General features: G+C 47.9%; 1 protein-coding gene across 2 annotated transcripts in view; it reads right to left on the bottom strand.

The window, feature by feature from the left end:
- The window catches only part of LOC138283041 (C-type lectin domain family 2 member L-like), a 68,266-nt gene that overhangs the window by 38,345 nt on the left and 13,318 nt on the right, over positions 1–16,603 (bottom strand). The window contains exon 2 of one of the 2 annotated variants that reach the window (XM_069221173.1): positions 12,407–12,502. The exons of the other annotated variant lie outside the window; for it this stretch is intronic. Coding sequence (XP_069077274.1) covers positions 12,407–12,502 — 96 coding nt within the window. The remainder of the gene's footprint in view (positions 1–12,406; positions 12,503–16,603) is intronic. 2 annotated transcript variants of the gene reach the window in all.

Here is a 16,603-nt window from a genome sequence, read left to right on the forward strand (position 1 = left end):
ATTGTAGCGCCTCATCCTGCCGGCTTTCTCGACGGTTTCCTAGTGGTGCATGCTCTGGGAGTCATCTGCCTTCACCCTGCACTGGAAGCCAAGAAGAAATCTCCCGTGGGTCGACGGAATCTTCCCCCTGCTAACGCAGGCACCAAAAGACTGCATTACCAGTCCTCTGGGTCCCTTCTCATCCTGACGAGCGTGGTCCCTGGAACACAGGAACTCTAGCCAAGTGACTCCCACAGTCCAGTGATCCTTCAGTCCAAGTTTGGTGGAGATAAGTCCTTGCCTCCCCACGCTAGACTGCAAACCTGTGTACTGCGTGATTTGCAGCTGCTCCAGCTTCTGTGCATTCTTCCAGGATTTCCTTTGTGCACAGCCTAGCCTGGGTCCCCAGCCCTCTATCCTGCAGTGCTCAACCCTCTGAGTTGACCTCCGGCGTCGTGGGACCCTCCTTTGTGACTCTGAGCCAGCTCCGGTTCACAAATTTTCTAACTGCCTGTTCGGGTATTTCTGCGGGTGCTGCCTGCTTCTGTGGGGGCTGTCTGAGTTGCTGAGCGCCCCCTCTGTCTCCTCCTCCAAGGGGCGGCATCCTGGTCCTTCCTGGTCCCCAGCAGCACGCAAAAGCCTCTACCACGACCCTTGCAGCTAGCAAGGCTTGTTTGCTGTATTTCTGCATGGGAACACTTCTGCAACCTTCAGCACGACGTGGGACATCTTTCATCCAAGGGAGAAGTTCCTAGTCCTCTTCGTTGTTGCATAATTTCAAGCTTCTTCCATCCGGAGGCAGCTTCCTTCCACCTTCATTCTGGGTTTTCTGGGCTCCTGCCCCCCCGGACACTATTGCTACTCTTGGACTTGGTCCCCTTGCCTTGCAGGTCCAGGAATCCATCTTCAGTGCTTTGCTGGCGTTTGTGGTTCTTGCAGAATCCTCCTATCACGACTATTGTGTTCTTTTGGGGTGGTAGGTGTACTTTACTCCTACTTTTCAGGGTCTTGGGGTGGGGTATGTTGGACACCCTGACTGTTTTCTTACAGTCCCAGTGACCCTCTACAAGCTCCCATAGGTCTGGGGTACATTCGTGATTCGCATTCCATTTTTGGAGTATGGTTTGTGTTGCCCCTAGACCTATGTTTGCCTATTGCAACCTATTGTAATTCTACACTGTTTGCATTACTTTTCTGACTCTTACTTACCTGTTTTGGGTTTGTGTACATATAACTTGTGTATATTACTTACCTTCTTACTGAGGGTACTCACTGAGATACTTGTGGCATATTATCATAAAAATAAAGTACCTTTATTTTTAGTAATGCTGAGTATTGTGTTTTCTTATGATATTTTGCATATTATATAAGTGGTACAGTAGGAGCTTTGCATGTCTCCTAGTTCAGCCTAAGCTGCTTTGCCATAGCTACCTTCTATCAGCCTAAGCTGCTACAAACACCTCTATTCTACTAATAAGGGATAACTGGACCTGGCACAGGGTGTAAGTACCACAGGTTACCCACTATAAGCCAGGCCAGCTTCCTACACAGAAGTATTGATATTACACTCAGACTGCAGAGGGCTTTCAATGTTCTATTAAACAGCACCCAAAAGCATGTGGATAATCAACAAATGCTGAAGTGTGTTTCCAGCTACGCATACCTTGGTATTAGCTCTGAATAAAGGTCATGGATTAAACACATCAGTACGGATGATAAAGGTCGTAAATATGCAATGGAACCATTTAACCATAAAAACTATGAAGATCCTTCAGGGTTTTTGTTCACCAAAAACCTTTTTTATCCAAACTCTGACTTAAGTGTGGGGCGATGTTTCTTAATTGAAGCCTTGATTACAATTACTTCCATAATTCCTAAACCATGCAGTCCACTGTTTGTCGGTAATATCAGGCAAACAAATATTTTATCCAGTACGTTTGGCAGGTGAAACCCACCGAAATTTCTAAGCTGAAAAAAAGACTTGGCCATGTGGATTTTGGTGCAGTGAACACCAAATCTACAGGTTATAGCTAATTTTGAGAGCAAACCTCCTAATTTCCATTATCAATTGCATCGAAAAGGGGGCGTGTCCAAGATGGTGGCAAGACCGGACGCTTCCTAAAGAGCTCTACTCACGGCCCCGAAAAAACTCCTAAACTTCTCCCTCCCTGACCCGCCCTAGCACCCGCTGCCTCAACAGAACTGACGGAACGGGGAGGGGAGTGCAGTGATTGTCTGGTCGGTGGGTCTGCAGCAGCGAACCAGGTGGCGCTCCGGAGATCGGGCCGAATAAACCACTGAGCGGCGGTGAAGGTAAGAAGGTAACGGCCCACGTGACTGACAGACGCAAATGCGCAGCAGACCCATAGGGCGCGGAGGTCCCTCGTGCGTTGATGGGACCGGCCAGGGGGACCCGATGTCGGAATACAGGAGGCCGCATCAGTTCCGCATCCAAATACTTACCGCTTCACCACATCCCTGACCCCACATGCGCTTCCTAGAGACGGGCCTGGCGGTTGGTGGAGCGCGGACTGCTGCACGAGGACCAGCAGAAGAGGGAAACTATACCAAGGACACATGCTGGTGACCCAGGGGTGACGACCGATCTGGCGGCGAAACAAGGGGCCCTGGTAAGAAACTGGCAAAGACAATAAACACACAATGAGCAATGTGTGAACAAGAAGCGCAATAGAGCTGCCGGCTGACAAAACAGTGCTGCAGGCCCATAAGGCGTGGAGCTCTTCCACGTATCGCAGGGTTCGAGCCGGGGGACCTGTTGCTGGAGTACTGGAGGCCTGCACTAGTCACCCACACAAATACTTAGACTCGCTGCGGCTTTGGCCCCCCCCGGGGGTGGAGGCGCTGCTGTGACTCAGTGCTCCGTGGGCTGGGTCCGGCAGTTGGCGGGGTGCGGACTCCCGCACAGAGGTCTGCGGAAGAAGACGACTATACTGAGGACACAAGCCGGCGAACAGAAGAACCCAGGTGAGCCTGGGGCATCAGTGGCTTTGGCGGGTGGAAGAGGAGGCCACTGCATGATTACATGCGGATGATAGACACACTATGAATGAAGAGTAAACAAGCCTCAAAAGAAAAGCCCGAGCTCTCCCCATTTGCCGGCCGGGTTGGTCAACGTCCAAGCAACGAAGAAGGGTGGCTGGCCTCTGCAACTATGCGGCTGTCCCAGCCGGAGGCGAGTGGGCTGTTCAGGGGACCCAGTACCACCGCTAACACAAGAGATAACCATTGTGGTAATCGCCATCTCCCTAAGTAACTAGGCACTCAATTGCTACACAGCAAACCAACCTGAATGAACGCTGCTATGAACAGTGGGCCCACGGAGCTACTTTCCCAATGCTTCTCAATCATGAAGTATGACAACTAAGATGTAGAACATAACGTGCACACAGTGCCAAATACAGCTAGGAAACGAGCTGCTACTCCTTACTATCAACAATTATAACCATACATATGATATTGGAGCGAGGAGGTCCACACTCAGCACTACTGCGGCGGTGACTTCAGTCCGCGGCTGGAGAGATCAATTGTTGGACGGACTGGTGGACCGCAAACCAATCACCCTGAGCAGTCATGGTCAAGCCAAAGCCGTCTAGGCTGCAACCGTCAGTTGAAAGTGATGAGCAGACACCGATTGGACCAACGGAAACACAAGAATCTGCGCTGAAACCAATGAATCTAACACTCCAAGCGCACTCAGCACAATTCGACAAACTACTACAAGCAGTACTGGATACAAAAGCCACCTTGGAAGGGAAAACAGACTCTGTGGTAGCTGAAGTAAATCTGCTAAGAGCTGACCAACGCAAACTAACAGACCGGGTCACTGGCAATGAACGATCGCTGCTCAAGGAAACGTTACCCAACATAAAGGAGATACAAGATCAGATACAAACACATGGAGACAGAGGTCATCCACCTGCAGAGACAAGCTGAGGGCGTGGAGTGACGCTCGAGGAGAAACAACATAAGGTTCATGGGGTTTCTGGAACGCACGGAATCACCACACCAAAATATTTTTGGTGAAATGGCTCCTGGATAAAGTGATAAAGACCAATGTATCACCCATGTGCGCAGTGGAACGCGAACATTGGATCCCGAGCCGACCACCGCGCCTGGGAGCCCCCCCACGACCATTAATTGCGCACTTGCTAAACTTTCGCGATCGAGACTTGATACTCCAAAGTTTCACAACACAAGGCCCGATACAGGTGTACAACAATGTAATAACGGACGACCCAGACTACATGGTGGAAGTACAGCGCAGACGAGAGTCCTTCACAAGAGCGAAACAACTACCATGCGAAAATAATTTCTCCTACTCCCTACAATTCCCTGTTTGACTCTGGGTGGTGGATGGAGAAAAGATCAATTTCTTCCCCTCCCCGGAGGACGCTTGGACATGGCTCCATGCTAAAGGACAAGCCGAACTTAAAAATGATGACTCTAAACAAGGCACGTGGCTTACCCCTCAACCTCACCGGAGATATCAAAGATTGAAACATGCCCATCCAGAGAACACGTGGCTGAGAGTCAGAAGCAGGCTCTACAGGAAGCCAATTGGTTTGCCTCGCCACGGAACCAGATCAACCCGGTAACAGGGAACGTCTCACTGGATCATTCAACGGATCACTCCAACGGCTCCACTTCTCCATCAGTGTTTTTCCCAGAACTCACACCACAGATGGCAGATGATATTTAGGGCAGAATAAGAATGTCTGCCGAAGATTGTAAAACTTGATTCAAATAAGGCCCATTAGGACCTCGGACGGATCGGCGCTCCCCTACTGGTTGACACCCCTGGAGGCCTTCTCCTGGAAGGAGACATCCATGATGGGGATAGTAAGGACGGCAGGAAGCAGGAGGCGGAGCGGGGAGTGTCGGAATCCGGCGGGACTGTCATGACTGGACCTCCTACTGACGATCTTCACACCCCCCCCACGCCCTACTGGAACACCTAATGGATGATACTATGTTGCTTATCACAAGTGCCACCAGTTGTGACACCGTGTCCCAAGTTGGCTACCATCAAAGGAGCCCTTACTTTGTTTACCCGTTTTTTCTCTTGGACACAGTGCAAAAATCAAACGTTCCTGGGGGAGATAAGTAAAGGTTAGATTAGGAGGTAAGTAAAACACTTACAAGTCTCAGTTCAGGGGCATAGGCAGCCCATCGTTGGGGGTTCAAGGCAACCCCAAAGTAACCACACCAGCAGCTCAGGGCCAGTCAGGTGCAGAGGTCAAAGAGGTGCCCAAAACACATAGGCGCCTATGGAGAACAGGGGTGCTCCGGTTCCAGTCTGCCAGCAGGTAAGTACCTGCGTCCTCGGGTGGCAGACCAGGGGGGTTTTGTAGATCACTTGGGGGGGGCACAAGTAGGCACACAAAACACACCCTCAGTGGCACAGGGGCGGCCGGGTGCAGTGTCCAAAGCAGGCATCTGGTTTCAAGTAGAAAACAATGGAGAGACCGGGGGGGGGGGGGGGGGAGGTCACTCTAGCAGTGCAGACAGGCACAGGAAGGCCTTCTCGGGACAGCCACCACCTGGGCTAGGCAGAGGGTCACCTGGGGGTCACTCCTGCGCTGAGGTTCGGTTCCTTCAGGTCCTGGGGGCTGCGGGTGCAGTGTTGGTTCCAGGAGTCGGGTCCCTTGTTACAGGCAGTCACGGTCAGGGGGAGCCTCTAGATTCTCTCTGCAGGCGTCGCTGTGAGGGCTCAGGGGGGTCGTCTCAGGTTACTCACGGGCTTGCAGTTGCCGGGGAGTCCTCCCCGAGGTGTTGGTTCTCTGAATATCGGACCAGGGGCGTTGGGTGCAGAGTGAGAAGTCTCACGCTTCTGGCAGATAACGTGCAGTCTTTGGAAGTTGCTTCTTTGTTGCAAGGAAGTAGCTGGTTTTAAGCAGGGCCACTGCTCACGGGAGTTTCTTGGTCCTTTAGTCCAGGGCAGTCCTCTGAGGCTTCAGAGGTCACTGTTCCCTGTCGGATGCGTTGCTGGTTGCAGGTTTTCGTACAGTTGACGGTATCCATAGACGGACGACTGCTCACCATAACAGGACTATATGCTCCCAACTCAAAACAAGGAGACTTCCTCCTGTCGCTCATACCTTGATTACTCCCAGAGCCTACCACTGACCATATTTGGGGGGGGGAGGGGGACTGGAACTGTGTGCCAGACATAGACAAGGACAGGTCACACCACCCATTGATCGGTGCTCTCAGTAGGAAACTTTCACAGTTGCTTCAGACCTGGATTTCGGAGTGCAGACTCGCAGATGTGTGGCGTACACTATATCCTCGGAACAGGGAATACTCCTTTTTTTCCCTAGTCCACCAACTCCACACCCGCATAGATTTGCTGCTCTGGTCTAATGAGCTCATTGGTAGCTTTTTAGAGGCTTCCTACCTAGCTAAAACCGTATCGTACCATTGTCCCCTAATGGGTGTCCCTGGATGGGGAAGAGCGCAAACGTGCATCCCTACCTGGAGACTGCAACCGACTTTGCTATTAGACCAACCATTTCGTCAAGAGCTGATAGAACACATCTCTGATTATTTTAAATTGAATAATGGAACGGCGTCATCGCGGGCTGTAGAGTGGGATACCCACAAGGTCAGAGGGAGGTGCACGTCGAGCATTGACGAACGAACTGCCGGAGATGGAAACGACGCTTCGTGATGCGGAGCGCGGATCTGTGACAGGTGCAGTTATCCCAGAAGCACTAAAAGCACTCCGTGAGCACATGAACGAAGTCGATACTTGCCTGCAGAGGTTTGACTTTCGCCACTATGTAGCCAGAACTCATTACAAGGGGGATAGCTCGGGTAGACTGCTGGCCTGGTTGGTGCAGGGAGAGCAACAACGCGGTACAATAGAAGCAATTAAACTAGACTTGGGCGAAGTGGTCAACTCCCAAGTAGAAATAAGCGACACATTCAGACAATATTACAGCACTTCATATGCGGCGCACCGTCCGCCGTTGCCAGAGCACCTAGGAGAATTCTTTCGGGCACTCCCACTGGCCCATCTCTCTGCACTACAGCAGAGCGAGCTGGATCAAATAATAGATGAGGAGGAGGTACAGTCTGCACTGCAACAACTAGCTGGTAACAAAGCGCCAGGCAGTGATGGTCTCCCAACTGAGTACTATCATGCATGCGCTGGGAAGTTAATTAAGCCATCCACAGAGATGTTTCATGAAGCATTCGAGAAGGGAAAGCTCACGGAGTCACAGCGAGAGGCAGTGATAGTTGTTCTCCTGAAATCAGGACAAGACCCCCTGGAAGTGAACTCGTACCGACCCCTCTCTCTCTCCTGAACCTAGATTGCAAGCTTATTGGCAAGATCCTGGCGAACCACCTATTGCCACTGATGCCCTCGTTGGTACATGATGACCAATCAGTCTTTATCCCTGTAGGAGGCTGGCCTGGTTTGTAGTGGTACCAAGGGGTAATTACACCCTGCACCAGGTCCAGTTATCCCTTATTAGTGTAGAAGAGGTGTCTAGCAGCTTAGGCTGATAGAAAAGGTAGCTTAGCTGAGCAGCTTAGGCTGAAATAGGAGACGTGTGAAGCTCCTACTATACCACTGGTGTCATATGCACAATATCATAAGAAAACACAATACACAGATATACTAAAAATAAAGGTACTTTATTTTTATGACAATATGCCAAAAGTATCTCAGTGAGTACCCTCAGTATGAGGATAGCAAATATGCACAAGATATATGTACACAATACCAAAAATATGCAGTAATAGCAATAGAAAGCAATGCAAGCAATGTACAGTCACAATAGATTGCAATGAGGGCACATAGGTATAGGGGCAACACAAACCATATACTCCAAAAGTGGAATGCGAATCACGAAGGGACCCCAAACCTATGTGACCTTGTAGAGGGTCGCTGGGACTGTAAGAAAACAGTGAGGGTTAGAAAAATAGCCCACCCCAAGACCTTGAAAAGTGGGTGCAAAGTTTCTTCGGTCCTTTTGGTGCAGGGTGAAGACAGGGAGTCCTCAGAGCGTGCACACCATGGAAACTCTTGCAGTTGCTGGCTGGAGCTGAAGTTGCAGATGAAAAGTATAATTTCTGAATACTTTATTGTTGTTACAGCAGTTCCTGGAGCAGGCTGCGGTTGATCCGAGGTCAGAGGATGAAGTAGTAGTAGCAGAGGATTCCTGCTGGAAACTTGCAAGTAGAATCTGAAGAGAACCCACAGGAGAGACCCTAAATAGCCCTGAGAAGGGGGATTGGCTACCTCATCAGGTAAGGGGGTATCAGGAGGATTATGACGTCACCTGCTGGCACTGGCCACTCAGAGCCCTCCAGAGTGCCCCTAGACTTTGCAAAGCAAGATGGCTGAAGTCTGGGACACACTGGAACAGCTCTGGGCACCACCCCTAGGGTGGTGATGGACAGGGGAGTGGTCATTCCCCTTTCCTTTGTCCAGTTTCACACCAGATCAGGGACAAGGGGTCCCTGAACAGGTGTAGACTGGCTTATGCAAGGAGGGCACCATCTGTGCCCTTCAAAGCATTTCCAGAGGCTGGGGGAGGCTCCCCTCCCTCCCCAGCCTGTTAAACCTATTTCCAAAGGGAGAGGGTGTAACACCCTCCTCCCAAAGGAAAGTTTGCCTACTTCAAAGACAGAAAGGAGTATAAGAAGAGGATCCCAAACCCCTGAAAATGAGATCACTTCTGGATTCAAGAGGAATCTCTGCCAAGGAGAAGAGCTGAAGAGAAGTGCTGCGCCTGCCTGTGACTGTGCTTTGTTGGGCTATTCTGCAGTTGCTGCTTCTGCCTGTGAAAGGGAGCAAAGACTGGACTTTGCTGTGCATTCCTGCTTGAAGAAGAATCTCCAAGGGCTTGAACTGAGCTTGCCTCCTGTTGTTGAAGTCTCAGGGTCATCAAAGACTTCCCCTGCCAGCACCTGGACTCTCTGCTGAGACTCTTGCCCTACCATGTTATGCCCTATCCAGTCCCTGGGCCCTTGAGAGGTGCAACTGGCAGCCAAGAACTGAGAATCCACGCACAGACCACCGTGCAGGGACATTTTTGACGCACCTTCTGCGCCGCCAGCTTTGCAGTTGAAATCTATGCTCCACCTGCATCACGGCTGGAAGATCGACACAACGTGGCTGGAGAAATGATGTGCAACACCCGCTAACGGAAGCTGCTAACAACGCAAACCCCATGCAGCGTGGTTTTGGGATACCGTGCGATCAGATTTTCAATGTAACGTCGCTGGGCGCGGAAAAACACGCAAAGCCTGCCCGGACCCAAGGTGCCCTTCTGGACCGCTCTCCCGAGGGAGAGAAGAAATGACTCACATTGACCTGACCGGAGGAAGAATGACGCACAGTCTTGCTTGCGAGTGAGAAATCGACGCATCGTTGGCCTTTTCTGACACACACTTGCCCGTGCGGTGTTATTTTGATGCTACCCAGGTACTTTTACACGCCAACAGCGTTCTGACTGTTTTCTAAAGAATTTAAGACTCTTTTGGTTTTTAAATTCATATCTTGACTTGCGTATTTTGGATTTTTGTCGTTTTGGTCTTGTTTTGTTTAGATAAATACTATATATTTTCTAAACCTGTGTTGCGTCATTTTGTAGTGTTTTCCCTGGGTTACTGTGTGTGTTGGTACAAATACTTTACACATTGCTTCTGAAGTTAAGCCTGCCTGCTCGTACCAAGGTGGTGAGCGGGGGTTAACTGAGGGTGATAATCCTCTGCCCTGACTAGAGTGAGGGTCCTTGCTTGGACAGGGAGTAACCGGACTGCTAACCAAAGACCCCATTTCTAACAATGTGTATCATGCAAAGAAAATTATTTTATGTGCCCAGCACGGTGAGTTACTGTGCATTTCATAAGTTACCATCCTAATCTAGCACAGTGATCTATGTACAGCCATCAAAGTGCTGCATGCAAGCTGCAAGACACAAATTAGAAAGTTTGTTTTTTTCGCAGCCTTTCATTATCCTTATGCTGCTAAAAAAAAGAAGAAAAAAAAGAATTGCTTGCGTAGAAATACATTCTTATTATTAAAGTCAACGCTAACCACTGTGCTACGTTCTGAATCCTAAGTCTGTGCTTCTGTAGACCAAGCACTCTTAGAAAAGGCCTATCATTGTGGATGACATGTGAATCCTACACCTTGTAGTCCCCTGTAAGGTGCTCCCACACCCTACAGTGGTATGTGGGGTGCTATAAAGCAAATGAATTAAATGTGACAGAGAGTCTATGGAAACATGAGGGGTCCTTATGGCTTCACTTCTTTTCCCCACCACATATTTATGTGAAAAAGCTTTCTCAGATTTTATGTACCTAAAAAAGAAAAATAGAAATCGCTTGAGAAATGTAGACTCTGACCTGAGGATTCAGCTTTCCTAAATAAATCCAAATATTGAAAAGTTAGTCACCAAGATGAAGCGGCAAACTTCTCATTAATTTTTTTTTATTTTTGCATACATTTTCTAATATAAAATAATTATAGCATTACTAATTTGAGTATTTGCTTGGTTTGTACTTGTTTGTGTATTTTTTGTGAATTACTGTTGTTATGTTTGAAATTTCAATTGTACTAATTGCTTGTGGGTCCCCGGCTTCCAGCAGTGATTCAGTGGGGGTCCTCAGGAATCAAAAGGTTGGGAACAACTGTTCTAAACTAAGGGCCATATGTATGAACACATTTTCCCATAGACACAGAATGGGTAAAACCCTTTGCTACATCTGGCCCTAAGTGTTTGTAGCTTGCACGGCTGTGTATTTACATGTGCTGCATAGTCCTGCCATCTAGTGCTGCGTGTGGGAATTGCAAGTAGTTTTTTTTTTTTTTAAAGACATTTGTGATGTTGAGATATCTTGTGATGCTTCCTTTGGTCTAAAATGCACCAGGACAAAGATTACTTCAGATTGTTTTCCCCCAGCAGGTGAGTAAAGGAGTGAAGAGATGTCAAGGACTGGACACTGATGTTTGTTACATCAGATCCTGGACTGTTCAATGTAAGGACAATTCCTTCTTGAAGCCACAATGCCTTTCCACAATAAGCCTTACATGTGAAAGACAGGTGTCTGCACGAAGATTTGCAATTGGAAGAAAAGCCTTGGCAATAGTGTACAGGGTGGGAGAAGTTTGCAAGTGCTGCAGACCATATCTGGGTTTGTATAACCAGTGGGGCCTCCCTATGAGATGCAAAGGATCTGAAAATCATTGGCAGAAATATACATTGTCATTTGATTACAAAGAGTATCCCTTTAGGACACCCTCACACGGGGTTGGGAATCAGGATGTGTTCACCCTGCCTACTTATGTGGCCTCTACATTTATTTCTAGGACTCTGGACATTCCACTAGTCCTATAACTCCCACAAATCAGATCCTGTCACACTTTGAACCCCTCCAGATATCACTATCTTAAATTTACCCTCTTCATGAACAACCTGAGCCTTTCTTTAAATTCTAAAATACTACTGAATGGATTCACATCCAACCAACAAAAGCACAAACTTTGAGTAATGTTTGGTATAATTCCATTCCGCTATTTTTTTCTGTATTGGAAAGCAAATCTTTCAATGGTAGTTAAAATGTGAAATGACACTTTGGGGAATCTTACCACTTTATACATGCCTCCACTTGACAGATCGGTACAAACCTTTTCATGACGGAACCAAAGTGGGTGAAACTTCTGTTAGGAAAGTTTCAAAGTTCAGGCTGATTTGTTGAATGGCATTAATGTTTTTACCAAAATAAAAAATGCCTTCCTATGGAAACTGACCTAACCATAACAGTTACCAGTATAAGACACATATATATTACATACATATTTATTTCACAAGGGCCCAGTAGCCGCAAAGCGATGCAGGTCCACTTGCTTCCTCTTCTTTGAGCAACTTATTTTTATGTTTTTTTACTTTAATTTATCAGTTCAACATGGCCATCGGCCATGTTAGATTGGTAAAGTAAAAATGGCCTCTTGCATCATGACGCATGTGTATGCGTCATGATGCAACTGTGAACAAGTGTCACAAGGTAATCATCGGGTGCCATCTTGAAATGGGTTATTTTCTTAAATAAAGAACACATTTCAAGATTGCGTGCATGGACATGGACATCCCATGATTGGCAAACGAAAAACAAAAGGCAGTGGCAAAGCCAACAGCTTGGCATTCTGGAGATGAGCCCTATTGGCTTTGCCAATGCATCTTCTTATACATCTTTATTTAGCAACTATAGTATTTAAAAAAGAAATGCTGTACACAGGAATAATTTTGGCACACAGATTATTCTATCATAGTCTTAACATACACCAAAAGGTGTGGGACTGAGATGCAGGTGAAAACCAACTAGCATGTCACATGTGGAGAAATTAACTGTTCAGTAATAAGTATTTCGACATGGCCGTCTCACTTACCCATCAACACTAAGGTGAGGAAACCAAAAACGAGGAATACGGAAATAGCTTTCATGAGGTACTTGAGTCCTTTGAGCCACTGGTGTGACAAGCGTTCTAAGAAGCAAAATGGAGAGAACCGTCAGTACGCGTCATCGCCGGGTCAGAGCAGAGTGTCCAGGATAGGCCGCGCTGTGGCTGACGCACGTTCTGCTAGCGTCTCTCGCGTCAGGCTTGCGCTGGTGAACAATAAGCGTCAGGGTTAAGGGTTACTGAGAAGGGTAAGGTCCAACATAAGGGGATGGTTAATGCACAAAACGAGAAGGCTAAGAGTCTATGGGCTGGGTTTAGAGTTTGGCGGGCGGGTTAATCCGACACAAATGTGACGGCTATTCCATCTGTTTTACAGTTTCCATAGGATATAGTGGAATCGTAATACGGCGGAAGGGATTTCCGCGCGTCTGTGAAGGAGTAACCTGTCCGCCAAACTCTAATTCAGGCCCGGCGCAAAAAGGAAAATGATAAGGAACAAATTAAGAGAAGGTGAAGACACAGGGATCATGCCCATAAATAAAAGAAAATGCAAAAATAAGGGAAATAATGACTCAGGCCACAGTCTACGATTGAAAACCCAGAATTGTCTACTTTGGCACAATCAGACAGCTGAGTAGGCAAGGAGGTGATAGGCTGTGCCCTACGCCAACATTAGTGGCACAAAATACTAGCTCCTTCTGTGGAAAAATGGCCGCTCTGAAGGGCCACCTCAAACTTTTTACCTTCCTCCTCCTCTTCTTTTTCTGACCTCATTTTTGCTGGTTTTAAGACTGCGCACTTTACCACTGCTAACCAGTGCTAAAGTGCATGCACTCTCTCCCTAAAAACATAGTAACATTGGCTCCTACCCAATTGGCATAATTAACTACTTGTAAGTCTCTAGTAAATTCCTCTACATGTGCCCAGGGCCTGTAAATTAAATGCTACTAGTGGCCTGCAGCACTGATTGTGCCACCCACCTAAGTAGCCCCTTAACCATGTATCAGGTCTGCCATCGCATGGCCTGTGTGTGCAGTTCACTGCCACTTCGACTTGGCATGACAGTATTTGCCAAGTCTTAGACTCCCCTTTTTCTACATATAAAAGTCACCCCTAAGGTAAGCCCTAGGTAAAATGCAGGACATTTACATAAGTGTTTTATATGTCCTGGTAGTGGAAAACTCCTAAATTTCTTTATCACTACTGTGATTTCTGCTCCTTTCATAGACCAGCATTAGGTCTGCTCTCATATATTGTTTGAATGGTAGCTGCTGATCTGAAAGGGGTAACAAGTTCATATTTAGTATGGCCAGAATGGCAATACAAAATCCTGCTTATTGGTGAAGTGGGATTTTATATTACTATTCTAGAAATGTGACTTTTAGAAAGTGAGCATTTCTCTGCTCTTAAAATCCTTCTGTGCCTTACAGCCTGTCTCTAATCAACATCTGATCTGTGCTGGTTGACAGCTTCCTTGTGCGTTGAACCCAGACAACAACAAACACAGGACACTCAGCCACACCTGCATTCAATCTGCATACTGAGTGGGTCTTCCTGGGCTGGAAGGGTGGGCGGCCTGACACTTACATTTCAGAGGCCAGTGGCCTGCCCTCACACAGTAGTGTGATAATGCCCCACTTGGACCCTGGCAGACAGGACTGGGCTAAAAGGGGAACGTGTGCACTTCAAAACCACTCTTTGAACTCTCCCCACTTCAAAGGCATTTCTGGATATATAAACTGGGTCTCTGAGCCCACCAACTCAGACACTTCTGGACCTACACCTGCACCCTGTCAGAGGAGCTGCCCGGCTGCCCAGAGGACTCATCTGGACTGCTTTGCCGGAAAGGACTGCTGCCCTGTTGTTGTCCTGCTGGCCTTCTGGCCTCTGACTTTGCTGGAAGGACATCTGCCTTTCCCAAAAGTGCTCTCCAAGGGCTTGGATTGAGCTTGCCTCCTGTTTCTGAAGTCTCAGGGCCAACAAAGACTGCAACTCTTTAAGAAATTACTCGAAAATCGCCGCAACGCCTGCAGAATTTGACGCAAAGCCTGCACTGTGGCTGAGAAATCGCCCCACAGCCGACTGGAACAACGCAGCCCGACTTCCCGACTGGAAATTCGATGCAGCGTCTACCTTACGACTGAGAATTCAACGCTTTGCCTACCAGATCAAAGCAGCGCCTGTGCCTTCTTCCACCGCGTCAAGGATTTTCAACCCATCGTCCCAGGGCGTCAAAATATCCCCACCTCGCAGTGAAGAACCAAGACTGCATGCCAAAAAATTACACAAACCCCTTGCCGCGCCGGAACATCCAACGCAACACCTTATTTTTCCACGCATCTCCTTCTCTGCGGTCTCAATGCGTCATTATTTTTGACACATAACAGGTACTGTGTGTAACAAAGAGACAATTGTTTATTTCTAAGGATTGAGACTCTTTTAAACCTTTTAAAAGTGATATTTCAACTTGTGCTTATTGGATCTTTGTCGTTTAGATCTTATTGTATTCAGACAAATATCCTAGATTTTTCTACACCTATCTGGTGTATTTTTGCGGTGTTTTCACTGTGTTACTGTATGATTTTTTGCACAAATACTTTACACATTGCCTTCTAAGTTAAGCCTGACTGCTTGGTGCCAAGCTGCCAGAGTGTGGGCACAGGATAATTTGGATTGTGTGTCATATATATTGTCATAAGAATAAAGTACCTTTATTTTTAGTATATCTGTGTATTGTGTTTTCTTATGCTATTGTGCATATGACACCAGTGGCATAGTAGGAGCTTTGCATGTCTCCTAGTTCAGCCTAAGCTGCTCTGCTATAGCTACCTTCTATCAGCCTAAGCTGCTAGAAACACCTCTTCTACACTAATAAGGGATAACTGGACCTGGTACAGAGTGTAAGTACCCCTTGGTACCCACTACAAGCCAGGCCAGCCTCCTACACCGGGTCTGTGCTAGAGACTCGGGGGATCATGGAATTGTCTCCCCAATGCCAGAATGTCATTGGGGTGACAATTCCATGATCTTAGACATGTTACATGGCCATGTTCGGAGTTACCATTGTGACGCTATACATAGTTAGTGACCTATGTATAGTGCAGGATGAGGCGCTACAATGTTGCTGGTAGTCGTCTTGCTACTTAGTTGCGGTTTTGCAGGCGTCCTGGAGCAGTCAGCGATCAATCCTTGGCAGAAGTCGAACAGGGAAGTGCAGAGGAACTCTGGTGAGCTCTTGCACTCGTTATCTGAAGAATTCCCCAGAGGAGAGACCCTAAATAGCCAGAAAAGGAGGGTTGGCTACCAATAAAGAAGGATTGGCTACCAAGAAAGGTAAAAGCCTATCAGAGGGGGTCTCTGACGTCACCTGCTGGCACTGGCCACTCAGAGCAGTCCAGTGTGCCCCCAACACCTCTGTTTCCAAGATGGTAGAGGTCTGGGACACACTGGAGGAGCTGTGGGCACCTCCCATGGGAGGCACTGGTCAGGGTAGTGGTCACACCCCTTTTCTTTGTCCAGTTTTGCGCCAGAGCAGGGCTGGGGGATCCCTGAACCGGCATAGACTGGCTTATGCAGAGATGGGCACTATCTGGGCCCATCAAAGCATTTCCAGAGGCTTGGGGAGGCTACTCCTCCCCAGCCCTTCACACCTATTTCCAAAGGGAGAGGGTGTAACACGCTCTCTCAGAGAAAATCCTTTGTTCTGCCTTCCTGGACTGGGGCTGCCCAGACCCCAGGAGGTCAGAATCCTGTCTGAGGGGTTGACAGCAGCAGCAGCTGCAGTAGAAACCCCGGAAAGGCAGTTTGGCAGCACCCGGGTTCTGTGCTAGAGACCCGGGGGATCATGGAATTGTCCCTCCAATACCAGGAGGGTATTGGGGTGACAATTCCATGATCTTAGACATGTTACATGGCCATGTTCGGAGTTACCATTGTGATGCTATACATAGGTAGTGACCTATGTATAGTGCACGTGTGTAATGGTGTCCCAGAACTCACAAAGTTCGGGGAATTTGCCCTGAACGATGTGGGGGCACCTTGGCTAGTGCCAGGGTGCCCACACATTAAGTAACTTGGCACCCAACCTTTACCAGGTGAAGGTTAGACATATATGTGACTTATAAGTTACTTATGTGCAGTGAAAAATGGCTGTGAAATAACGTGGAGGTTATTTCACTCAGGCTG

Source organism: Pleurodeles waltl, chromosome 2_2 (genome assembly GCF_031143425.1).
Source record: "Pleurodeles waltl isolate 20211129_DDA chromosome 2_2, aPleWal1.hap1.20221129, whole genome shotgun sequence".
NCBI classification, from domain to species: Eukaryota; Metazoa; Chordata; class Amphibia; order Caudata; family Salamandridae; genus Pleurodeles; species Pleurodeles waltl.